The sequence below is a fragment of the Trachypithecus francoisi genome, unplaced genomic scaffold, assembly GCF_009764315.1.
Source record: "Trachypithecus francoisi isolate TF-2019V2 unplaced genomic scaffold, Tfra_2.0 Lachesis_group12, whole genome shotgun sequence".
Taxonomy (NCBI): domain Eukaryota; kingdom Metazoa; phylum Chordata; class Mammalia; order Primates; family Cercopithecidae; genus Trachypithecus; species Trachypithecus francoisi.
The window spans coordinates 3,486,494-3,512,594 of record NW_022681457.1 but is presented as its reverse complement, the minus strand read 5'-3'; the positions used below and the strand labels follow the sequence as shown (position 1 = coordinate 3,512,594).

At 53.2% G+C, this 26,101-nt stretch overlaps 1 protein-coding gene across 2 annotated transcripts in view; it reads left to right on the top strand.

Annotated features, from left to right (window-relative positions):
- Positions 1-25,007, top strand: part of LIG1 (DNA ligase 1) — a 56,020-nt gene extending 31,013 nt beyond the window's left edge. For both annotated transcript variants that reach the window (XM_033223848.1, XM_033223849.1), the window contains exons 13-28: positions 2,192-2,358; positions 2,783-2,859; positions 3,703-3,794; positions 4,044-4,143; positions 5,765-5,850; positions 6,728-6,843; positions 8,675-8,770; positions 11,833-11,943; positions 12,489-12,560; positions 15,813-15,957; positions 16,104-16,186; positions 17,832-17,984; positions 20,230-20,283; positions 21,786-21,929; positions 24,491-24,583; positions 24,722-25,007. In XM_033223848.1, the coding sequence (XP_033079739.1) occupies positions 2,192-2,358; positions 2,783-2,859; positions 3,703-3,794; positions 4,044-4,143; positions 5,765-5,850; positions 6,728-6,843; positions 8,675-8,770; positions 11,833-11,943; positions 12,489-12,560; positions 15,813-15,957; positions 16,104-16,186; positions 17,832-17,984; positions 20,230-20,283; positions 21,786-21,929; positions 24,491-24,583; positions 24,722-24,805 (1,673 nt within the window). In that variant the 3' untranslated portion in view covers positions 24,806-25,007. The remainder of the gene's footprint in view (positions 1-2,191; positions 2,359-2,782; positions 2,860-3,702; positions 3,795-4,043; positions 4,144-5,764; positions 5,851-6,727; positions 6,844-8,674; positions 8,771-11,832; positions 11,944-12,488; positions 12,561-15,812; positions 15,958-16,103; positions 16,187-17,831; positions 17,985-20,229; positions 20,284-21,785; positions 21,930-24,490; positions 24,584-24,721) is intronic.
- Positions 25,008-26,101: the final 1,094 nt, after the last annotated feature.

Sequence of the window (26,101 nt, the reverse complement as noted above, 5' to 3'; positions counted from 1 at the left end):
CAAAGGCTGAGAGGGAGGAGAACCTGATGGGGACAGATTTGCAGGGGTGTGGGAGAGAACATGGGGCAGCGGTTCAGGTGAGGGAGGACCAGGCCTGTGTTGGGACAGGGGCCGTGGGGTGCACTAAAGGGGAGGGCTGGGGAAAGATGCTGGAGCCAGCGACAGCAGGATTTAGGGGCTGAGATTGAAGGTTGGGGCGTAGAGAGGTCTGAAAGGACTTCGACTGGAGGGATTGGAAGGAGTGGGAGGAAAGAAGGTGCACCGTGTGTGAGGGGCCAGTGGCCTGCAGGGGCCCAGCCGCCAGTGCCGGGTGGAAAGGCTGGTGATGTGGACGACCCGCCTGCCAAAGGCCTGGAGTGCTCGGTGGTTATCATGAGGACACTGGGGAGCCATGGAAGGGCTGTGAGCAGGCAAGGGGCAGCGTCCAGGAGAAGAAGAGCTGGATCCCAGCTGTAGAGAAGAGAGGAGAGGGCAGGAGTTGGGAGAGAGGGAGCACAGCAGAGATCTGGCAAACAGTGGGTGTCAGGGTGAGAAGGCAGGAGGAATGCCTCCAGGATCTCCCTGGGTGAGGGGATGGATGAGGAAGCCATCAGCAGCCTGGGACCCTGGTGAGGGGCAGGCGCCTGCAGGGGGCATTCATCACACCGGCGTGGGGCAGGCGTGAGCAGCCTCTATCTGTGGGCCCCCAGGGCCATCCAGGAAGTTTGGAACTGCATCTGAGGCTCACCAGGTCTGGCTCAGAGCCCAGGGTTCGGGAGTGGTCAGCGCAGGAGGGATGACCACCCACTGGTGAGTTCTCATCCACTTGGGGAGAGGATGTGCTAGGAGCACTGGAGCTGGCTTAGGGCCATGGAGACCAACGTTTAGGGAAGGCGGGGGTTTCAGGCTTTCATGAGAGGACAAAGGGACTGAGAAAAGTTGACTTGGATCAGGAAAGAGTTAGAGGCTTATGGGAGCCAGAGGAGATGAGACTCAAGATTCTCTCACTCACTCGAGATGTGTTTCTCGAGCACTGACGTCATAGCAGACCCAGCACACAGAGGGTCTGTTGAGAATACTCTGAGCTGCAGGTAATGAAAACCCAACTACATTGGCTTGGACAAAGAAGGATCTGTTTTTCTCACAAAAGAAGTTGCAGATGCTGGCTTTCCTGCCCAGCGATCCATGGCGGCCGGGGCCTCTTCCGTTCTCTCATGCTTCCACCCTTGGCGTGTTTGTGTTCACGCTCACACTCCTCTCCCTGCCGCCTCGTGGCCCCCGTGGCTGCCCAAGTCCCAGGTTTGTTGTGAGTTGTTGACCACTGTGGAGAATCCCATCCCCTTTGACGTGTGAGTCGATACGTCACATACCGGTGAACACTCACTGCTGACGCTCCCATTTATGGAAGTTTCACTTCACGTGCGAGACCCGGCCGTTTGCTGTGTCCCCTCATGTGCCGCGGCCAAGCGTCCGTGGACTGAAATGCACGCCTGTTCGTCACAGACTACTTTCCCTATCGTTCTTTTCTGTGTTAGGGTTAGGGCGTTATTTCGACATGTGTAGGCAGGGTATGTTATCTCCACATTTCATTTCAGAACAGAAGAGGTGACACACAGTATCTGGTGACAAGGGTATGTTGGTTCTGATACGTTGAGAGCTGCTTGTCACACTTGTCACTGTGACTTGAGGCTCCACCTCCCCAGCTCTTACACCCAGGCGCCCACGGGACCCAGCTCTGGACAGTAAGTGGGGCCAGAGCACATCCCACGTGTGTAAGCTGGTGGCTCCAAAACAAGCCAAAGGGTCACTGGTCACTGCCAGAGATGTTCCTGACCCACCGGAGGAAAGGGTCCCTTGGCCTTCTCTGCTCTGTCCACACTCACGTCCCTAGTGATCTTATCCCGCCTATGGCTTTAAATCCCATCTCCTCCCTGATGACACCAGCCCAGATATCTCCCGAGTGTGGTCATGTTGGTTCATCCACCGCTTTCCTGGCTCCACGGGCATGTCTGCTGGCTTCCTACAGCCAGCGTAGCTGGGGACACCTTCCTCAAGCCGTTTCTACCAAGTGGGTGAGCGTTAGACACAGGGAGGTGCAGGGACTCGCCAGAAGCGCGCACAGCTGGAGAAAATTTATCCAGGCCGCCAGAGAAGGGAGACACGCAGCCACAGCTGTCACCCTCGACACCCCCACCCGCACTCTCCCCTGAAGGTCGGCAGCTGGAGTCCGTCCGGGCTGAGGCAGCTGAGAAGGGCGACGTGGGGCTGGTGGCCGAGAACAGCCGCAGCACCCAGAGGCTCATGCTGCCACCACCTCCGCTCACTGCTTCCGGGGTCTTCAGCAAGTTCCGTGACATCGCCAGGCTCACTGGCAGTGCTGTGAGTGGCGGGCTGCTCACCCCGGACCCCAGACATTTTGGGGACCTGAGGCCGTGTGTGCATCAGGAAGGCTTCTGGGTAGACCGTCAGCTGGGTCACTTCAGTTCTGCTTGTGGGGGGCATGGCTTCCTCTCCTCCTTTCTGCACCCAAGCCTAGGGGATTCTCTCGAGTCTAGCAGGCCTAATGCCATGGCTGCCACATGACGGGACTCTAAATACTTCCTGGATAAAGGGAGAGGGAGGCAAGGAGAGCTAACTCGTTCTTACTGCCCTAAGAGCAGGCGGCCATGGGAGCTGGGACGTGGGGATGGGGTGAGGGAAGGAGGGCAGGTATTCCAAATGCGGGGCAGCAGCGTGGCTGGTGGGGTGGAGGTGTGGTCCCTGCCTTCACCAGGCACTGACGGCTCTTCCCCCGACTCTCCAGTCCACAGCCAAGAAGATAGACATCATCAAAGGCCTCTTTGTGGCCTGCCGCCACTCAGAAGCCCGGTTCATCGCCAGGTGAGTGTGTGGGCCTGTGAGGCTGCGGAGGGGGACTGCAGACCTGGAGGTGAAAGGAGGGAGGGACTGGCAGCCGGAATCATCACGAATGCCCTGACCATCCTGGGATGAGAAAAGCATGAGCAGGAGGCCTGGCCCCTAAAGAGTGCGAAGGGGCACTGTTTCCTTTCTCAGGCCAGCTTCTGTCCCTTGGTAGTGCTGTCTAGAGAAGGCCCCTGGGCCCCTGTGGATGAAGCATGCTGTGATTGATTAGTGGGGTCTGCCTCTGCCTGGGCACAGGCCCTGAGAGCAAAGCCATTGAGGGCTCACATCATGGAGCATTTCTTGGGTGCCCAGCCCTGTGCCATGTGCCTTGTCAGTTGCTACCAGCACCTCTGTGAGACTGGTCTTGTTGCCCTCACCTCCAGTTTATAGAAGGGGAAATGGAGACATGGGGAGGCAAACTAAGCCACTTGCCTCCTGCCACTGGCTCAAAGCAAGGACCATGCTGGGGTCCTGACCGTCACAGTCACCAGGGCGGGCGCCAGGCTTAGTTCTCTCCCTGACTCACCCTCCTTGAGCCTCGCCAACCCCTCAGGGCAGCTGAGATGAGAGGTGCTGGTGCACCTACTTGTGCCCCTCCCCAGTCCATGCTAGCTGGCAGGATCATTACTGCCTGGCCTCAGTTTCCTCATCTGACACATGGGGCTGTGTGATGTCTGGGGTCCTTTTCGGGCTCTGAAGATTCTTCTGGTTTTTGAGGAGAGGGTCTATACATGTCAAGGTAGGGTAGACCAGAGAAGGGAGGAGGCAAGATCGGGGAGGTGCAGACAAGCCCCCTTCCCTGGCCTGCTCTCTCCCCAGGTCCCTGAGCGGACGGCTGCGCCTGGGGCTGGCAGAGCAGTCGGTGCTGGCCGCCCTCTCCCAGGCTGTGAGCCTCACGCCCCCAGGCCAAGGTGAGCTCCTGTGGCCCATCACTGCGTCCCTCACTGGAGTTAACTTGGGCTTCCCCCCTCCTCTTCAGAGGCCCATGCCCGCCCCTTCCCCAGCGGGCCCCTGCCATCCCAGGCTCCTCTCCTGTAGGGGGGAGCGTCTTGGGCTGCGGCATCTGCATTCCTTGCCATACGGCAAACCACCCACTGTGCACCCTTGGTGTAGCCAAGGACATGGGCACCTTCCAAAACCTCTGGTGGGTCTTTTCTTAGAATTCCCACCAGCCGTGGTGGATGCTGGGAAGGGCAAGACAGCAGAGGCCAGAAAGACATGGCTGGAGGAGCAAGGCATGATCCTGAAGCAGACGTTCTGGTGAGAGCCGGGCCGTGGGCAGAGTTGCCAGGGGCCGTGGGCAGAGTGCCAGGGATGGGGTGGAGCCAGAGGAGCAGTGGGCGGGGCCAGTAAGTGATGGACAGGCGTCACTAGTGCGGTCATGGGGTGACTGAGAGCAGAGGTGGTGATCTAGACAAGACTGGTGCTTGGCACAAGGTTGATGACAAAGATCAAGAGGGTGGCAAACAGTGAAGGGTCAGTGACCCCAGGAGAGGTATAGAAAGATGCTGACAGCGTCCGGGCGCAGTGGCTCACGCCTGTAATCCCAGCACTTGGGAGCCCGAGGCGGGCAGATCTCTTGAGGTGAGGAGTTTGAGACCAGCCTGGCCAACATGGTGAAACCCAGTCTCTACTAAAAATACAAAAATTAGCCTGTAATCCCAGCTACTTGGGGGGCCGAGGCACAAGAATCATTTGAACCCGGGAGTCGGAGTCTGCCGTGAGCTGAGATCACGCCACTGCATTCCAGCCTGGGCAACAGAGTGAGACTCTGTCTTTAAAAAAAAAAAAAGAAAGAAAAACGCTGACAGCAAGGGAGGGCAGCCGGCCTCATGAAGTTTCTGAGTTCCAGACAGGGCTGTGCATGTAGAAAGGCCTCAAGGGACCCTGAGAGGAGCAGGTGACTAGTACATGGTGAAGGGTCCTGAGAGTCATGGAGAAGACATCTGTGGAGTGGTCACGAGAGCCATGTGGAGGGACCTAGGACAGCAGCTGACCCAGGGCTGGTGACTCCAAGATCATGACTGCTCCAGAAAGGATGTCAGAGGCAGGAGGGCTGATGGCAGTTCCACAGATGCCCTCAGAGCACCTGCTCTGGGCCAGGCAGAGCAGACAGCGGTGAACAAGCCCCAGCAGAGCTCCCAGGCCCGGGCAGCAAGCTCAACCCAGCCTGCACGTGGGGTTCTACCAGCTGCTGACCTCAGGCCTACCCCACGCCAGCTACATCAGAATCTTTGTAGGTGGAGCCTGGCCTTGAAAACCTTTATTTATTTGTCTGTTTTTATTTTTTTTTTTGAGATGGAGTCTCGCCCTGTCATCCAGGCTGGAGTGTAGCGGCACAATCTCGGCTCACTGCAACTTTTGCCTCCAGGGTTCGAGTGATTCTCCTGCCTCAGTCTCCTGAGTAGCTGGGACTACAGGCGCGTTGCCACCACCCCTGGCTAACTTCTGTGTTTTTAGTAAAGACAGGATTTCACCATGTTGGCTAGGCTGGTCTTGAACTCCTGGGCTCAAGTGATGTACCCGCCTCGGCCTCCCAAAGTGCTGGGACTACAGGCATGAGCCACCATGCCCGGCCAAAAACCTTTTTTTAAAAACTATATCCTTGAGTAGTCTCATGTGTAGCCCGAGTAGAGAATCGCTGGTCTCATGGTGACAGATAGGGAACAGGGGTAGGGCCAGACTGAGGGAGACAAGGTAACAGATAGTGACACCAAGGGAGAGCACAGAGACAGGGTGGCAAGAGGAGTTCGGCACGTGGTGACTGAGGTGGGCAGAGGTATCCAGGAGCCCAGGTTTCTGGGAGCAGGCCGAGCTCTCTTTCCAAACTGTGTGAGTTCTAGAAAGGCTTCCTCTATCTTGTTCTCACCCTCCACCCCAGCGAGGTGCCCGACCTGGACCGAATTATCCCTGTGCTGCTGGAGCACGGCCTGGAACGTCTCCCGGAGCACTGCAGGCTGAGCCCAGGTACAGACCCCAGGGGCGCTGAGAGCAGCCCTGCCCCCTCCTGAGTCAGCATGAGGATGGCCATTGTAGGCGCCCCTCTCAGAACCTGCAGGGTCCTCTCCCCGACCAAAACCAAATGCTCTTCCCTGGTGCTGAAACCCACTGCTTTTCTCCTTGGAATTTCCCGTTTCCCCTTCTGGAGTAGACAGGGTGTAGGCGACGCTGCTGTGATAAACAGGAGCTGGGCGTGGTGGCGTGTGCCTGTCATCCCAGCTACTCGGGAGGCTGAGGTGGGAAGATCGCTTGAGCCCAGGAGTTCAAGGCTGCAGTGAGCTGTCATCGCGCCACTGCCCTCTAGCTGGGCGACAGAGTGAGACAATAAATAAGTCAATAAAAATGGGCCAGAAGGCAATGGGTTAGGCAAGAGAGAATCTCTTTCTCTCACACATGAATGTCCAGAGCAAGGGAGGTGGACAAGGAAGGTACAGGTGTGCAGCTGTGACCCAGGGATGACCCAGGTTCCTGTATCTTGTCCCTCTGTCCTCCAAAGGTTGTCACCGCAGTGTCTGTGATCCAATGTGGCTCACTTCCCTGTTCTAATTGTGGGAGGAGGGACGCAGAGGAGGGAAGGGAGGCAACCAGATTCCTTGCAAGGATGTGAGCCAGACATTGCACATGCTGCGTGGGTTCCAATCACATGGCCTTTCCCAGCTGTAAGGAAGGCTGGAGGCTGTAGTCCCAAGTGGGAGGCTAGGTCCCCTTCTAAAATGTGGGAGGCTTCGTGACTGAATAGCAAGGAAGGAGAATGGTCCTGGGGCCCGTTAGCAGTTCTCCTCGCCATGTTCCCCTCTAATCCGTTGCCTTCCCTCTCCTCTAACTCACTCTCCTCCTCTCCCAGGGATTCCCCTGAAACCAATGTTGGCCCATCCCACGCGGGGCGTCAGCGAGGTCCTGAAACGCTTTGAGGAGGCAGCTTTCACCTGCGAATACAAATACGATGGGCAGAGGGCACAGGTATGGGGAGTGGGACATGTCCCTTCCACAGACAGGAGAACGTCAAAGAGCAGGGGCGGGGGGGTCTCTGAGGCCTGAGCTCCAAGCCGGCCTGCACCACAGACTGCCCAGCTGCCCTCGCTCGTCCCTCTGGGCTTCAGCATCCACCTCCATGCAGTGGATGCGGTTTTTGTTTTGTTTTGTTTTACTCTTTGAGACAGAGTCTCACTCTGTCACTCAGGCTGGAGTGCATTGGCGTGATGTCGGCTCACTGCAACCTCCGCCTCCCAGGTTCAAGTGATTCTCCTGCCTCAGGCTCCCAAGTAGCTGGGATTACAGGCGCCCACCACCACACCCAGCTAATTTTTGTATTTTTAGTAGAGATGGGGTTTCACTGTGTTAACCAAGGTTGGTCTCGATCTCTTGACCTCGTGATCCACCCACCTCTGCCTCCCAAAATGCTGGGATTACAGCTGTGAGCCATCATGCCCAACCTGTAGAGTGTGGTCTTAACTACCTCACTGGCTTATCCAAAGCAACAATCATCCAGAATCCTGACCGATGATAGTGGGAGCTCATGAAACGTGGGCTCTGCTGATGCTGCTGGTGGGTGTGTTCATTTCAACAGCTGTTCTGGGAGGTGCCCACATGACCCCTTCATGCTGTGTTGTGCGTTGTGTCCTGTGGTCCAGGGTCTCAGGCGTCCTTGGTCCTGGGGTCTGTAAGAATGGGTTATGTCTCTTCTGTCCTGACAGGTGTGGGGCCTTCTCACCTGGGGATAGGTAAGCAAGCGAAGTGGGTGGATAACACAGGGCTTGGGGCAGTTACAGGAAGTGGACCCCTGAGGAGACCAGCCCGGCCAACACGGTGAAACCCCATCTCTGCTGAAACTACAAAAATGAGCCAGTATGGTGACGCGCGCCTGTAATCCCAGCTACTCGGGAGGCTGAGGCAGGAGAATCGCTTGAACGCAGGAGGCAGAGGTTGCAGTGAGCCAAGATCGCACCACTGCGCTCCAGCCTCCACGATACAGTGAGACTCTATTTAAAAAAAAAAAAAAAAAACAAGGGTGGATCCAGTAGACACAGGATCACACAGATGGATCTCTAAAATAGTGTTGAGAAAAAATACACAAGATGATTTATGACAGTGACAATGATTTCTTGACAACTGTTCCTTGAAATAACAACATACATACAAGATACTATATATGCAGCCCTGCTTAATGGCTGTGACCAGACTGTCTTAAAATAAATAGGCATAGAGGCTGGGTGCGGTGCTCACGCCTGGAATCCCAGCACTTTGGGAGGCCAAGGTGGGCAGATCACCTGAGGTCAGAAGTTTGAGATCAGCCTGGCCAACATGGTGAAACCCCGTCTCTACTAAAAATACAAAAATTAGTCATGCGTGATGGTGGGTGCCTGTAATCCCAGCTCCTTGGGAGGCTGAGGCGGGAGACTCTCTTGAACCCGGGAGGTGGAGGTTGCAGTGAGCAGAGATTGCACCACTGCGCTCCAGCCTGGGCGAGACTCCGCCCCCAAAAAAAAATCAGAATCAGATCTAGAGTGTAATGACATTTAAACAAATCAGCACCCACATGCAGCAAGGTGCACGTGCTTACATGGGGAGAGGTGTAGGGTTGGAAATGAAGAAGAAAATGATGGTAGGAGCTTCCAGAGACAGGACTGGGAGGTGCTGTTGGAACGGAGGAGATGATTCACTCACGTCTCCACACCAGTTCCTCCTCCAGAGCTTCCAGAACCTTCTACCAGTGCAGGTGGGGTCAGAAGAGAAAGGTGAGGCCACATGAGGGGACTCAGCTGATTTCCCCTCCCTTCTCCCATCGTGACAGATCCACGCCCTGGAAGGCGGGGAGGTGAAGATCTTCAGCAGGAATCAGGAAGACAACACTGGAAAGTACCCGGACATCATCAGCCGCATCCCCAAGGTGGGCGTCTGCCACGCACTTGCACTCTGCCACGGGCTGTGGTCAGGGGTGCAAAGACCTGAGGCCAGTCTAGGCCAGTGTGGCACAGTGTGGGGTTTATTGGGAGGAGATCAGATTGCATTTGGCTGCAAATGACGGAGCACTCAGTCCTGCGAGGTGTAAGCTGAAAGGATTTTTTTCTCACATCTAGAGGTGGGCACCCCAGCACAGACTTGGCTGAGCACTGATGTCCCCCTGAACCCAGCTTATCACTACCTCTGTCCCCTGCTGTCCGTGGCTGGTTGGCTTTTAGTGCCGATGCTTGTCCCCTTAGAGTTTCCCAAACAGATGTCACTCTTCCAGACAGAAAGAGGGAAAAGGGATTCTAGCTTGAGTTAACGCTTTCCTGGACACCTCCCACCCACACCCACTTCCCCGCCGTGGACTCTAGCTGGGAGTCACTGTCCAGCACTGGGTTCCGTGGCCACCCTAGTGCAACAAAGTCTTGAAAAGCCAGAGTCTAACTCTGCAGCCTCTCTGGTCAGGAACGCAGGGAGAGGGAGTCAGGACGAGTGTAGACGGGGCCAGCCTGCGGATAGGCCCCAAGTCTCCGAGATAGAGTCATACAGAGCTGGGCCTCACAGCTCTGTGAGCTGGGGGCTTCTCTGCATCCAATAGGGGTCTTGTGCCTGTTCAAGGAGTCCTCCATCAAAGAGCCTTTCTCTTTGCCTGCCCCTAATTCAATAGGAAGTAGGCTATTTCAGAAAGCAGGGGGCACAGTGGCCAGCTTTCTGCCTGTTAGAGACAGTGACAGCGAGAGGCACAGCTGAGTACATGCATTCAGGGAGCTCCTGTTCAGTGCCAAGCACTGTTTTTTAAATCGATTTTCTTAAGGTGTAATTTCCCTAAAAGTTAGTGACTTGCAGTGTGCACTATGCTGTTTCATTAGTTTTGAAAAGTTCATACATCCAAGTAACCAACAACTCAATGGACGTATAAAATATTTCCACATTCTCATCATTCTAACATATTTCCTCTGGGTGCAGTGGCTCACGCCTGTAATCCCAGCACTTTGGGAGGCTGAGGCGGGTGGATCACCTGAGGTCAGGAGTTCAAGACCAGCCTGGCCAACAGAGTGAAACCCCATCTCTACTAAAAATACAAAAATTAGCAGGGTGTGGTGGGCGAGCCCCTGTAATCCCAGCTACTCGGGAGGCTGAGGCACGAGAATCGCTTGAACCCAGGAGCCAGAGGTTGCAGTGAGCCGAGATTGTACCACCATGCTCCAGCCTGGGTGACAGTGAGACTCCATCTCAAAAAAATAAAAATAAAAAATCAAATATTTCCTTGGGTCCCTGGCCAAGCGAGGCCGCCTCCTGTGCCCTATACCGTGCATGCGCCACAGAGGCAACCTCAGGTCTGCTTTTTTGTTGCCACAGGTTGGTTTTGCCTGTTCTAGAGTTTCCTGTCGGTGGTATAATATGTCACTAGTCTCTTGCATCTGGCTGCTTTTGCTCATTCGTTCAGCAAGTATTTAGTGGGCATCTGCTCCGAGCTAGGCCCTGTGCTGGAGACTGGGAGCGTAACAGGCCTTCCATGGTCTCTGACCTCACTGAGCTCATAGCTCAGCAGAGCAAGCAGACCTTCACCAGGGAGTCCTGCAGTTGGCTCTGTAATTATACGTGGAGATCCGGGCTCCACGGGAAAGGACCAGCATTCTATGAGCCTATGTAAGAAACAGGCCTGGCTGGGCTCAGTGGCTCACTCCTGTAATCCTAGCACTTTGGGAGACCAAGGCAGGCAAATCACTTGAGGTTAGGAGTTCGAGACCAGGCTGGCCAACATGGCAAAATCCTGACTCTACTAAAAACAAAAATTAGCCGGGTATGGTGGCACGCACCTGTAGTCCCAGCTATTTGGGAGGTTGAGGCAGGAGAATCACCTGAACCTGGGAGACAGAGGCTACACTGAGCGGAGATTGCACCACTGCACGCCAGGCTGGGTGACAGAGGGAGACTCTGTCTCAAAAAAGAAAGAAAAGAGGAGAGACCGGGCGTGGTGGCTCACACCTGTAATCCCAGCACTTTGGGAGGCTGAAGCGGCTGGATCAGTTGAGGTCAGGAGTTTGAGACTAGCCTGGCCAACATGGTGAAACCCTGTTTCTACGAAAATACAAAAAGTAGCCGGGCGTGGTGGCATGTGCCTGTAATCCCAGCTACTTGGGAGGCTGAGGCAGGAGAATTGCTTGAGCCTGGGAGGTAGAGGGTGCCGTGAGCTGAGATCATGCCACTGCACTGCAGCCTGGGCGACAGAGCGAGACTGTCTCAAAAAGAAAAGAAAAGAAACAGGCTTGGCTTAGACTTGGTGCTGGGGAAGCTCCGTGGCTCCAGGATACAAGAATGCTGCCCCGGCTTGGGCAACACAGTGTTCCCTTGAGGGAAAAGAAGGCCTCCCAGTGGAGGAGATGGACGGGGCAGGCATTCTAGAGGGAACGGCATATGCAAAGGCCCAGTGGTGGAAGAGGCATCGCCCATTTATTTGAGAAACAGAGAGGTTCACATGCTGGGGCGAAGAGAGGCTGAGGGGGCCAGGCGAGGCGAGGGACAACCCAGGAGAGTCCCCACAGCTTTGGGGAGTCATGGGGATGGTTTTTAGCAGGGAGGTGCTGTGATCGGATTTGGGGCTTGCCAGTGTCACCCTGGCCGCTATGGGGAAGCTGGATTGGAGAGGGTCGGTGCAGGACAGGGAGGCCCAGTAGGCTGGGCTGAGCAGGGAGGCCGTGGGAAGTGGACAGCTTAGGAAATCATCAAGTTCACTGGGGAACTGAGTGTGAGTGACAGAAGGAGGGAGATGACAAGAGCTCCTGGGTTTCCAGCTTGTGGGACCAAATATTACATTCTCAGAAACGTTCGTTTCTGTCTCCTCTTGGTGGGGAATAAGAGAAAAGCATCTGTGTGCATGTGCCTCTTTGTTAGTGCATCTTGAGAGCTGCAGAAGGAAAGGGGAATTTATCTCCCCGTGTTTGTCTTTCCACCTCATCCTCCACCTCTCACAGGCCCTGGGTCTCTGCCTTCACTTTTCAGATTAAACTCCCATCGGTCACATCCTTCATCCTGGACACCGAAGCTGTGGCTTGGGACCGGGAAAAGAAGCAGATCCAGCCATTCCAAGTGCTCACCACCCGCAAACGCAAGGTAGCATCACCCGCTCCACTGCCTGCCAAGGCCCTGTACTTCCTCATCTTCCGCCCAGTCCTGGCTGCGGGTCCTGCCCAGTGCCCAGAGGGCAGAGTGTCAGTCTGGATGCAGTTCTTTCAGCCTTCTGCAGAATGGCTGCCACAGCTCCAGCCATCACATTCTTATCCCAGCATCCCAAGTAGGAAGAGGGGAAGGGCCCTTTTCCTGCATCTCTGTTGTTTCACTATGAAAGAAGATCTGTTCTGGAAACCCCCACAGGTTTCCCCTTTTCCATCTCATTGGCCAGGACTGTGCCATGTCACTGCCATTAGCTGTAGAAAAGGCCGAGAGAGCAAATATCTGGTGAAGGGGAATGAGGTTGTCGGAATGAGCTGAGAGCCGTTACAATCCAGCACCTGGAACCAGCAGCATGGCCGCCCTCACAGATGGGCAGCCAGTTAGGTGGGGCGAGAGGGAGACCAGTAGGTGCATGCTGTCGGCCTCAGGCCCAGCACCCTGTCTCACCTTCCTGCACTCACAAACTCCATTGTGCCCCAACCCAGGAAGTGGATGCGTCCGAGATCCAGGTGCAGGTGTGTTTGTACGCCTTCGACCTCATCTACCTCAATGGACAGGTGAGTTCCGGCTTCCTGTCCAGGGGCAGCTGAGGGGTGATGGGGTGGGGTGTGAGCCTGGCAGCTGCCAATCTGACTTCCTTTTCCGACTCTGCCACTTCACACGGCCAGGAGGCCACACTTGGGCAGGAGTTCTCAAAGTGTGGTCTGAGGACCCCTGAGGTTCCTTAAGATTCTTTTAAGGACATCTTCGACGTCCCTCTGTTTCTAACTCCATGTTGGCGTGAGGTGGATCTTCCTCAGGTCCTGCCACCAGAACAATTGTGTTGCAGAAGCACACAGGAGAATCCAGCCTCTGTGAAGCCAGATATTAGAGGATTTGCAAAAGTGTAAAATAATGCCTCTAGTCTCACCAATTTTTTAAAACATAGGTTATGTTTCATCAAAATATGTTATTTAGAGCCAGGCACTATGGCTCGTGCCTGTAATCCCAGCATTTTGGAAGGCGGGAGGATCGCTTGATCCCAGGAGTTCAAGACCAGCCTGGGCAAAATAGAAAGACCCTGTGTCTATTTCAAAAAAATAGTAATAGTATTATTTGGATTAGCATATTGGATTTGTTTAATTTCTCATTTTAAATTTCTAATATGGTGTAACTATAATACTATGTAACCCACATTAACAAGCTGTATGCAGTGAGTCTTGAAAAATTTTTGTTTTTGTTTTTGTTTTGAGACGGAGTCTTGCTCTGTCACCCAGGCTGGAGTGCAATGGCGCGATCTGAGTCTTGAATAATTTTTTTTCAAGACGGAGTCTCGCCCTGTAGCCAGGCTGGAGGGCAGTGGTGCGATCTTAGCTCACTACAACCGCCTTCTCCCAGGTTCAAGCGATTCTCCTGCCTCAGCCTCCCAAGTAGCTGGGATTACAGATGTGCGCCACTATGCCCAGCTAATTTTTGTATTTTTAGTAGAGACGGGGTTTCACCATGTTGGCCAGGCTGGTCTCGAACTTTTGACCTCAGGTGATCTGCCCCCCTCAGCCTCCTAAATTGCTGGGATTACAGGCGTGAGCCACTGCGCCTGGCCTTGAGTAACTTTTAAGAGTGTAAAGAGGTCTCAAGAAAGAGAAGTTTGAGAATGGCTTGCTTTGGGGTATCAGGAATCTGGAGCCAGGCCACATGCCTTCATATCTCAGCCCTCCCTTCCCAGCTGCGTGGCTACAGATGAATGACTCAGCCTCCCTGTGTGTCAGTTTCCTGATCTACAGTAAAGAGCTAACAGTGGCAGGTGCCTCATCTGTTAGGGTGAGTGCTAACTGGTAGGACAGGGGTGTGGAACTCAGTAGCTAGTACATGGAAGCTTTCAAAAGAAATTTAGCTGCAATCAGGCTGGGTGTGGTGGACTTCAGCCTGGGCAACAGAGTGAGACTCCTTCTCAAAAAAAAAAAAAAAATTTTTTTTATTATCAGTAGTTGAACATGGATGAACTGTTTTTATGCAGTCAAGTATGTATCTTTTTTTTCTCTTTAATGTGTCCTCACCCCCTAGATTTTTTTTTTTTTCTTTGAGACACAGTCTCTCTCTCTCAGGCTGGAGTGCAGTGGTTTGATCTTGGCTCACTGCAACTTCCAACTCCCGAGTTCAAGCAATTTTCCTGCGTCAGCCTCCCGAGTAGCTGGCACTACAGGTGCCTGCCGAGGACCTTGCCCAGCTAATTTGTGCATTTTTAGTACAGACCAGGTTTCACCATGTTGGCCAGGCTGGTCTTGAACTCGTGACCTCAAATGATCCGCCTGCCTCAGCCTCCCAAAGTGCTGAGATTGCCGGTGTGAGCCTCCACAACCGGCCTACATTTCTATTTTTAGCGCTTCTGGTAGTCATTAAAAGGTAAGAAGAAACAGATAAAATCATATTTTCTTTAACCCAGTGTCTAAGATATTATCCTTTCAATGTGTGATGAATATAAGAAATTATTAACTTGGAATTTTACACTCTTTTCTTGGGTTAAGTCTTCTAAATCCAGTGACTATTTTGCCCTGAGCACATCTCAGATTGAACTTGCTGCATTTCAAGGGCTCATGGCTGGTGGCGGCTACACTGGGTAGCACCTGCTCAGCTGAGTTTTCCAGACATGCCCTGAGTAGGTATTGCTGCATTTTACAGATGGGAGCTCTGGGTGCACAGAGGTAAACGCTTGCCTGCCTGAAGTCACCAGCTAGGAAGTGTGTGGCTGGGATGTAAACCTGAAATGGTCTGACCTCAGATATATTGTACCTGCCTAACCCTTGTGGCTCCTCTCTCTCATCTTTTCATACAAGACGTTCATGAGCACAATTTTACAACAGAAAAGAACTGTCAGTGGAAAACACGTGCGTGTCCCCCTGGAGGGCAAGCGGTGACGGTAGTTTAACATCCACACAGACAGAAGCCCTGGGCAAAGGGCAGAGCAGGAACACTGCGCGTGGATGGGAACCGACCGCACAAAAGAGAAAAGCAATTCAAAGCCACAAGACGGATGACTCAGTGTTGATATGCGGAGACAACTGCTTTATCCTTTGAAAACATTAGATCACCCCCTTCCTCTCTGACACACACTCTTGCAAGGTCCAGCTGGAACTGATTTCAAAGCAGAACACAAAACTGTAAAGGTACTGGAAAAACTCAGTGAAAACTTGCGGAATTCTAGGGAAAGGAGGACTTTTTTTTTTTTTAATCATCTTAGGGATGAGGCTGGGTGCAGTGGCTCACACCTGTCATCCCAGCACTTTGGGAGGCTGAGGTGGGTGGATCGCTTGAGGTCAGGAGTTCAAGACCAGCCTGACCAACATGGTGAAACCCTGTCTCTACTAAAAATGCACAAATTAGCTGGGTGTGGTGACGTGCACCTGTAGTTCCAGCTAGTTGAGAGGCCGACACACGAGAGTCGCTTGAATTCAGAGGCAGAGGCTGCAGTGAGCCAAGATCTCACCACTGCAGTCCAGCCTGGGCAACAGCGAGATTCTGTCTCAAAAAAATAATAATAACTGATGAGATGCCCATAAAGTGTTCATTCAAGCTCCAGCGAGGCCGCGGCCCCCTGTCTGGTGCTCCTGAAGTCACCGACTCTAAATGATGTCAAGCCCTCTTGCCAGTGACTAGCCCGGTGCTTTAAGCTCCCGGAATCCTTCTGACATCGGGGTTCTTCCCTCTCAAGGCTTTCCACGAACTAGCTGTCACTAGTTGTGACCTGCACGTGTCCTGTTCGCCTCACATTTGGGGCTTACTGTCTTTATTTCCACAACGATGTCTCATCTCTCTTCTCCCCGGCCCTGCAGTCCCTGGTACGTGAGCCCCTTTCCCGGCGCCGGCAGCTGCTCCGGGAGAACTTTGTGGAGACGGAGGGCGAGTTTGTCTTCGCCACCTCTCTGGACACCAAGGACGTCGAGCAGATCGCCGAGTTCCTGGAGCAGTCGGTGAAAGGTGAGGGTGCTTTCTCTTTCTGCAGCTTGCGCTGACCCTGGCCTCCCAGCCTGTCCCCAATCCGGGACTGTTTGACCAGAATCCTGCCTGCTCTGGCGCTTGTGAGCCAGGGTTTCCCAAGGACCACGCTTCTGTGTCTCCCTCAGACTCCTGCGAGGGGCTGATGGTGAAGACCCTGGATGTCGATGCCACCTACGAGATCGCCAAGAGATCGCACAACTGGCTCAAGGTGATTCCCACCCCCTAACCGGGCCTTCCCTGCCCCGGGTCTGGAGGTCTGTCCAGCTGGGCTGTGGATTTTGAGCCTCCACTCTGTAACCTGTCTGAACTCAGGGCCCCTTTCCACAATCCCACCCCAACCCCATGCTGCAGCCGAGTTCAGACCTTCTCCCTGCTGCAGCCGAGTTCAGACCTCCTCCCTGCTGCAGCCGAGTTCAGACCTTCTCCCTGCTGCAAGCCCTTGCTCACGAGTTGTGATTGAGAACAGCCCCAGCCTGAGCACTGCACATCCCACGAGGTGCAGCGTAGATGAGGTTTCTCTCTCCTGAGCCTCCCGCCCATGTCAGGCCAGGCTCTTGGGCGGGAAGTCAGCCAGGACATGAATAAGAGAAAGTTGGGCAGGAGTGGGCACCGTGAAGAAAAGTGAGTCAGCTCCGGCCCAGCGAGGAGGGGCTGGGAGTGCCCCAGGTGATCAGGCTAGGGACAGAGCACTAGGGAAGAGAACCCCTGGTGCAAAGGCCCTGAGGGAGAAGCAGGCTCTGCCTGTGCGGGGAGCAAGGGCAGGTGAGGCGCGAGGTGAGCTCAGAGTGAGGAGCAGGCCCCAGATGACACAGCATCTGGGGGCCACTGTGGGATAAAGCTGGATCTTCCTCTTGAGGGTTTCAGGAAGTCAATGAGGGTTCCGTGCCAGGAGTCATGGTCAGGTTGTCATTGTGCAAAGTTCCCGGGGTTTCCCCTCGAGAGGAGGACGGGTGTGGTGAGGGCCAGCGAGCAGGAGCCTGTCGTTAGTAAGAGTTCATGGATGTTTGAGTGGAGAGGGCAGTGCAGGGTGGACGAGGGGCTGGAGTGGCAGGCACTGTGGCACTGAGCTGGCCAGGCCTGCTTACCGGCTCTTCCTGTGTGCTTATGGCTGTCTGTGGCTATCTTCCCTCCAGCACAGACCTTTCCTGTCTCAGGAAATAGCACTGTTGTGCCCTTAAGGCTGAGCTTTTGCCTGGCACACGGTCAGCACTTAGTGTCTGAATGAATGGGAAATGCTCTCCCTTTGGAGGAGTGGCCAGAGTGAGTTGGCCACGTCTCTGTACTGAGGGAAAGAGGGCGCCAAGGCTGACTCCTGAGGTCCCGTCGATCCTGCCTGCATTTCCCATTTGTTCTTATTTATTTATTTATTTATTTAGAGACAGAGTTTTGCTCTCATTACCTGGGCTGGAGGGCAATGGCACGTTCTCGGCTCAGTGCTACCTCCGCCTCCCGGGTTCCAGCGATTCTCCTACCTCAGCCTCCTGAGTAGCTGGAATTGCAGGCACACGCCACCACGCCTGGCTAATTTTGTATTTTTAGTAGAGACGGGGTTTCTCCATGTTGGTCAGGCTGGTCTCGAACTCCTGACCTCAGGTGATCCACCCGCCTCAGCCTCCCAAAGTGCTGGGATTACAGGCGTGAGCCACCGCGCCTGGCCCCATTTATTCTTATTTAAACCTAGAAGTCCTTCCCATGTCCAGTCTCTTCCCAGGGGCCATCCTTGGGGTTCCTTCTGGAAATTCCCTTCAGACTTACCTCCAGTCCCTCCTCAGTCCACGGAGGAGCCCCTCTCCAGCAGTGAGGCCCCCGCCTTGGGCGCTCCCCCTCTCATCTCTTGCCTCCCCTTCTCCCAGCTGAAGAAGGACTACCTTGATGGCGTGGGTGACACTCTGGACCTGGTGGTGATCGGCGCCTACCTGGGCCGGGGGAAGCGGGCCGGCCGGTACGGGGGCTTCCTGCTGGCCTCCTACGACGAGGACAGTGAGGAGCTGCAGGCCATATGCAAGGTCCTGGGGGACTGGGGCTGACCGCACAAGCAGGAGGGAAGGAGATTAGACTCCTGGGGGGACTTCCTATTGCACAACCCAGACCTAGGGGCACTCACATCCCCCTGTGAAGGATTCGTTCTCCCCAGTTTTTACTTACTTTTTCTGGTTCTATAAGTAACTCTTGCTTCATATAGAAAAACGGGCTGGGATAGAAAGGTGTCAGGAATGTGTATCAGTGAGAGATGGAGATTAGCTACAAACAGTGGTGGCTCACACTAAGAAAAGTATTTTTTTCCTTATGAAATGAGAAGTGTGGAGGGGGCAGTCTGATGCCATTAGGGATTCAGGTTCCTCCTCTCTCTCCCCACATTATTTTTTGTCATGTGCCTCTGGCCTCATCATCACAATGTGGCTGCAGGAGTTCCAGCCCTCATGGCTATGCCTGCTCCACACACCAGGAAGGAGCAAAGGGGGGTGGACCCTGAGTCAGCCTCGTCCAGTGAACACCTTCTGCTCAGGTTCTGTTGCTCATCAGTCTGCTCCATGGCTCACCCCTAGCTGCAAGGAATTCTGGGAAATGTGAAGTGATTTTTATTTTTTTTCACGTTAAAGTTTTTCTTAAAGCTGTGCACATTTTGGACTAGATTTTCTTTTTTTTTTTTTTTTTTTTTTTTTTTTTTGAGGCGGAGTCTCGCTCTGTCGCCCGGACTGGAGTGCAGTGGCCAGATCTCAGCTCACTGCAAGCTCCGCCTCCTGGGTTTCCGCCATTCTCCTGCCTCAGCCTCCCAAGTAGCTGGGACTACAGGCGCCCGCCACCTCGCCCGGCTAGTTTTTGTATTTTTAGTAGAGACGGGGTTTCACCGTATTAGCCAGGATGGTCTCGATCTCCTGACCTCGTGATCCGCCCGTCTCGGCCTCCCAAAGTGCTGGGATTACAGGCTTGAGCCACCGCGCCCGGCCTAGATTTTCTTAATGTATTTCCTATATTCCCCTCTCCAGCAAATTTGGGTCTTTTTGCCACAGAAGCAGAACAAAATATCACCTAGAATCCCACCGCCCAGAGACACGCAGTAGTAACGTTTGAGGGAATGTTTTATGTACATTTTTGCAAAGTTGTGATCCTTCTCTATGAGTAATTTTCTCTTTTGCCTTTTTACCCTGGAAGTACTTTATTTTCAATGTTGTGTATGCCCTTAAGCAGTATGGCAACAGGACTCGAATGCCTGCACAAGAATTTTCAAGTGCTGTGCCCCAGTGTCCTGAACCAGCTCCCTGGGGCTGTCTGGGGAAGTTGTTGCCAGCTTTGTTCTTATGGGTAACATAAGTACTTAGTGTCTGTTAACCTAAATGATCAGTGACAGAAATGATTCTATAATTCACAAATATTTTGGCCACCAATCTACATTGTCACCATTTTGCATTATTTAGAATAGATTTTTAAACAAGCTATTGTCAGGACAAAAGGCAAAAAAATCCTTAAGACTCTCAATGCAACAGGAGCCTTCCAGGTGATATCAGTCGTTATTGTTCACTTGCTGCATATCTGCCAGCATTGAGCATTATTGCTAATTTTTAGCTTTCCTATTTTGGTAGGTGAAAGAAGCTCTTGGCAGTGTTAACATTAGAGACGGGCCGGGCATGGCGACTCACGCCTGTAATCCAAGCACTTTGGATTGGGCTGAGGCGGGAGGATCACTTGAGCCCAGGAGTTCGAGACCAGCCTGGGCAACATAGTGAGATCCCACCTCTACAAAAACTTCTTAAAAAAAATTAGCCAGGTGTGGTGGCGCATGCCTGTGGTCCCAGCTACTTGGGAGGCTGAGGCAGGAGGATCGCTTGAGCCCAGGAGGTGGAGGTTGCAGTGAGCCAAGATTGCACCACTGCACACCAGCCTGGGTGAAAGAGCTAGGCCCTGTCTCAAAAAAAAAAAAAAAAAGACTGGAAGTGAGGACAGCCAGTTACTGGGCAGTGAGGATGTGGGTGGGCATAAGGGAGTGACTTCCTGGGCCAGGGAGACAGTGGAAGCAGAGGAGTTTCTCCATAAAGCGGAGGACAGGGCAGGCCTGCTGGGAGGGCATTCCCCACCCGGGGAATCTCGGGCTGGATGCTCCACACCCCCAGCTCCCCACTTCTCTGGTTTTCTGTGGATACTGCATAGACCAGAAGGTGGTGGGGGCCATGAGTGTACACAGCTTTAGATGGCGGGAGCAAGTGCTGGGCCCATGGCCGGCTGAGCCTCTGACCTCCCACTTCCTCCCTGCAGCTTGGAACTGGCTTCAGCGACGAGGAGCTGGAGGAGCATCACCAGAGCCTCAAGGTGAGTCATGGCGGCCACGCCTCAGCCACCCCTGCCGCCCCCCGCCCCTGACAGCGCACTCCTTCCGTCAGGGCTCTTGACCTCCACCATCTTGGGGCTCTGGGTGCGGGCAGGAGGGCAGCAGGCAGTGGAGCTGGCTTTGGAGTCCAGCATCTCCAGGTTCATGTCTCAGCGCTGCCGGCTACTAGCTGGTGACCCTGCTCAAGGAACCTTGCCTCCCCAAGCCCTGTGCCTCATTCACACCAGGGGGTAGCCGCAGGACACAGCAGGTGCCACATCTGCTCCTTGTGAAGTGCCTGTGAGCCCTGATCAGTGTGAGTATGAGTTGTCATGGTCACAGGCATTTCAGGCATGAGTGTCTGTCCTACATATTGGATCTGTATTAGTTTATTTTCATACTCATACTGCTATGAAGAAATAACCCAAGACTTGCTGGGCGCAGTGGTTCATGCCTATAATCCCAACACTTTTGGGAGGCCAAGGCGGGTGAATCACCTGAGGTCAGGAGTTTGAGACCAGCCTGACCAACGTGGTGAAACCCCTTCTCTACTAAAAATACAAAAATTAGCCGGGCGTGGTGGCATGTGCCTGTAATTCCAGCGAATCAGGAGGCTGAGGCAGAAGAATTGCTTGAACCCAGGACATAGAGGTTGCAGTGAACTGAAATCATGCCATTGCACTCCAGCCTGGGCAACAGAGTGAGACTCTGTCTCAAAAAAAAAAAAAAGAAAGAAAGAAATACCCAAGACTGGGTCATTTATAAAGAAAGATGTTTCCTGGACTCACAGTTCCACATGGCTGGGGAGGCCTCACAGTCATGGTGGAAGGCAAAAGAGGAGCAAAGGCACGTTTTACATGGCGCCAGGCAAGAGGGCACGTGCAGGGAAACTGCCCTTTATAAAACTGTCAGATCTCGTGAGCCTTCCTCACTATCACGAGAACAGCACAGGAAAAACCCACCCCCATCATTCAGTTACCTCCCACCAGGTCCCTCCACCACACGTGGGGATTACGGGAGCTGTGATTCAAGATGAGATGTGGGTGGGGACACACAGACCCTGACGCCATCTCTGTCCCACTCTTCGGTTCTCTCTCTCTGTTGCCCTCTCTCTCTACATCTCCGTCCCCCTCCCACTGTGTCTCTGTCTCCTTCCTCCAGGTCTCTGGCCCTCTCTCTGCCTCTTTTTGTCTTTAATGTCCTGCCTCAGCCCCCAGGGCCTTTCATTTCTTGCCGTCTCTCGTTCCTCCAAACTCCCACCTTTCCCAGCTTTTTACTTCAAGGGGGTGTCTTGTTTCTTTTCCCTTCTTTCACTTTCTATTTCTGTTTACTTTAAGGGGGTGTGTGTTTCTGTTCCCTTCCTACACTTTCTGTTTCTATTTCTGTTTATTTCAAGGGGGGGTGTCTGTTTTTTTCCCTTCCTCCCTCTCCCCAGCCCTCCAACGCTTGGCCTTGACTTTGAGATTCCAGACCCTCAGATCCTCTCTTCCTCTGCTCACTGCAGGCCCTGGTGCTGCCCAGCCCCCGCCCTTATGTGCGGATAGATGGTGCCGTGACTCCGGACCACTGGCTGGACCCCAGTGCTGTGTGGGAGGTGAAGTGTGCCGACCTCTCCCTCTCTCCCATCTACCCTGCTGCGCGGGGCCTGGTGAGTGGCAGAGGACCTGGGCTTGGCCCTGTGTGGGATTCTGGGCAGGCACACAGCAGAGTAGGGAGGGGACCTTGGCTCATGTCTGCTTTTCCAGGTAAGGATTGGGAAGATGAGTTTGCATTTTATTTGACTGTCAGATAACAAGGTCAAAACATTTTTTCTTTAAAAATGGGCCAGGCACAGGGGCTCGTGCCTGTAATCCCAGCACTTTGGGAGGCCAAGGCAGGCAGAGTACTTGAGGTCAGGAGTTCAAGGCCAGTCTGGCCAACATGGTGAAACCCCATCTCTACCAAAAATACAAAAATTAGCCAGGTGTGGTGACGGGTGCCTGTAGTCCCAGCTACTTGGGAGGCTGAGGCAGGAGAATCGCTTGATCCTAGGAGGCGGAGGTTGCAGTGAGCTGAGATCACACCACTGCACTCCATCCTGGGTGACAAAGCAAAACTCTGCCTCCAAAAAAAAAGTATTTTCTTAAAAAAAATAATTCCCAGGCCAAGTGCAGTGGCTCATGCCTGTAATCCCAGCACTTTGGGAGGCTGAGGCAGGCAGATCACTTGAGGTCAGGAGTTCAAGACCAGCCTGACCAACATGGTGAAACCCCACCTCTACGAAAAAATACAAAAATTAGCCAGGTACGGTGGCCCATGCCTGTAGTCCCGGCTACTGGGGAGACTGAGGCAGGAGACTCACTTGAACCCAGGAGGCAGAGGTTGCAGTGATCCGTCATGCCACTGCATTCTAGCCTGGGCGACACAGCAAGACTTCGTCTCAAAAAAAAAAAAAAAAAACAGGAGTAGTAAGAAAACAGTGACATTGCTCCTTTCAGTATCATAATCTCATCTTCAGCTCTGAAATCATTTTTAGAAACTCAGTTCTTTTAAGCAAAGACTTAATTCACTTCCTCCTCACCATTTACTTTGCTGCAGTTTTTTCCTCAACCATAATTAATTTTCATGCTATCAGGTTTTAGAACGCCTTGGCTAATTTCTCTCTCTAGTGCCTCAGTCTTCAGCACTCACCGGAGCACTGTTGTAAACCGGGGCAGAACACCAGCCCGTGGCCAGCACTAGGAGAGCTCCCAGCTTTTCCTTCCAAAGAACAGCACATCTCAAAGTTAAAATGAGGTTGGGCACAGTGGCTCACGCCTGTAATCTGGGCACTTTGGGAGGCCAAGGCGGGAAGGTTGCTTGAGGCCGGGAGTTCAAGACCAGCCTGGGCAACATAGTGAGATACTGCCTCAAAAAATATATAAATAAATAATTTTAATTAGATATATTTTCTTTTCAGTTTCTCCTTGTCCTTCAAAACCAAGCTAGCACAGACTTTTCTGATGAGAAGCAGACTTCCACTTCTTCCACTTTTAAATAACTTTTTTTTTTTTTTTTTTTTTTTTTGGAGACACGGCCTTCGTTTTCCAGGTTGGAATTCAGTGACACGATTATGGCTCGCTGCAGCCTGAACCTCCTGGACTCAGGTGGGCCAACCTCAGCCTCCTGAGTAGCTGGGACTACAGGCGTGCACCACCACACCCAGCTAATTTTTGTCTTCTTTGTAGAGACAGGATTTCACCATGTTGGCCAGGCTGGTCACAAACACCTGGCCTCAAGTGATCCACCCACCTGGGACTCTCAAAGTGCTGGGATTACAGACGTGGGCCACCATGCCCAGCCAAGAGCTTACATTTTTGATCTAATTAAAAAAATTTTTTTACCATGCTGCACGTTAGAGAGCCACGGACCCTTAGTAACAAGGGACTGGAGCCAGTGTGTGTCCAGCACTTGCTGTGCGGCGGGCGCTGTGTGGTAATCAGCATGTCACTCATAGACCCTCATCTAATCCTTTCCAGATCCCTAGGACATAGTCACACAGACATCTCCATTTTACAGGTGAGGATGTAGAGCCCTAGAGAGTTCGAGTAACTGCCTCTGGATCACATGGCTCCTGAGAGTTGGGAGCTGGGACTGGAATCCCACAGTCAGGTTCTAGAACCCATGCCCTGGCCCTATAGTTCAGCCTCAGCCCGAATCATCATCATCATAGTAATGGCGGTAGCAGGCAGCATTTCTTCCTTTTTTTTTTTTGAGATGGAGTCTCGCTCTGTCGCCCAGGCTGGAGTGCAGTGGCGCCATCTCAGCTCACTGCAAGCTCCGCCTCCCGGGTTCACGCCATTCTCCCGCCTCAGCCTCCTGAGTAGCTGGGACTACAGGCACCGCCACCTCGCCCAGCTAATTTTTTGTATTTTTAGTAGAGACGGGGTTTCACCGTGTTAGCTAGGATGGTCTGAATCTCCTGACCTTGTGATCCTCCCGCCTCGGCCTCCCAAAGTGCTGGGATTACAGGCGTGAGCCACTGTGCACGGCCAACAGGCAGCATTTCTTAAGCACTTACTGTGCCCCGGGTACGGTTCCAAGCACTTTGTCAACTTGTTTAATCCTTATGACAACCCATTGTCTGTCCCCCTCGTGTGGATCAGGAAGCAGTCCAGAGTGGAGGAGGGAGGAGACTGAGCAGGGTGTCGCTGGGGCTGGACCGCAGGAGTCTCCATCCCGCTTCCACAGGTGGATAGTGACAAGGGGATCTCCCTTCGCTTCCCTCGGTTTATTCGAGTCCGTGAAGACAAGCAGCCGGAGCAGGCCACCACCAGTGCACAGGTGAGGCCCTGGGAAGCAGGGCTGGGCCGCCCAGCTGCTTGGCCCTACCAGCTTTTTAGTGTGGTGGCCTCTCGAACCTTGTGGAAGTGGGGACAGCCAGGGAGCTTCTGACCACCCCATCCCACCCTGTCTCCGCAGGTGGCCTGTTTGTACCGGAAGCAAAGTCAGATTCAGAACCAACAAGGCGAGGACTCAGGCTCTGACCCTGAAGATACCTACTAAGTCCTTGCCCTCCTAGGGCCTGGGTACAGGGCATGAGTTGGATGGAACCCAGGGTTATTATTGCCTTTGCTCTAGCAAATCTGCTGTGGCAGGCTATGGTTTTTGAGAGTCAGGGGAGGGGTGTGTGTGTGAGGGGGTGGCTTACACCGGAGTCTGGGATTCATCCCATCATTTCTTTCAATAAATAATTATCGGATAGCTACTTTGTGACAAGGTCTGTGCTGGGCTCTGGGGGCAAAGCTCTCATGGGTGTCACTTGCATAGCATGTAGCAGTGGCCTAGGAACTGCCAGAGCCAGCACCAGCCATGGAACTGCTTGCAGTGGCGGGCATCTTCTGTATCTGCTCTGTGCAGTGTGACCGCCACTGGCCACCTGCAATGCCCGAACACTTGACAGGTGGCCAGCATGACAGAGGATGCAAATTTGTTTTGTTTTGTTTTGTTTTGTTTTTGTTTTGAGACAGAGTCTCACTCTGTTGCCCAGGCTGGAGTGTAATGGCGAGATCTCAGCTCACTGCAACCTCCACCTTCCGGGTTCAAGTGATTCTCCTGCCTCAGCCTTCCATGTAGCTGGGATTACAGTAATGTGACACCACGCCCGGCTAATTTTCGTATTTTTAGTAGAGATGGGATTTCTCTATGTTGGCCAGGCTGGTCTTTGACTCCTGGCCTCAAGCGATCCACCCTCCTTGGCCCCACTAAGTGCTGGGATTACAGGCATAAGCCACCCCATCCAGCCATGCCAAATATTTTATTGAATTGTATTGGACAGCAGTAGTCTAAAATCTTTACATACATATGTTTTTTAACTTGTTTAACCTTCCAGCCATCCCACAGGGAGGCACCATCATGAACCCTGTTAAGGAAGACAAATGCAGTGTCTTAAAATAACCCAGATGTATTATCTTACAATTCCAGAGGTCAGAAGTTCAAAATCAGTTTTACTGGGCTAACGTCAAAGTGGTGGCAGGGCCAGTTCCTTCTGGGAGCTCTAGGGGAGAAACTGTGTCCTTGCTTTTTCCAGCTTCCAGAGGCCACCTTGTTCCGAGGCTCATGGCTTCTTCCACTGTCCTCAAAGCTAGCAGCATCTTGCCTGCAAATCTCTCTCTTGAGGTCATCAGGTCACCTCCTCTCCTCCATCAGATCTCTCTGCTCTCTCTTCCAAGCACTCAAGTGGTTCCATTTAGGGCCCCCTGGATGATCCGGGATAATTTCATTTCAGGATCCTAACTCAATCCCAAAGTCCCTTTAGCTACATAAGATCATACATTAACAGAGGCCAGGCACAGAGGCTCA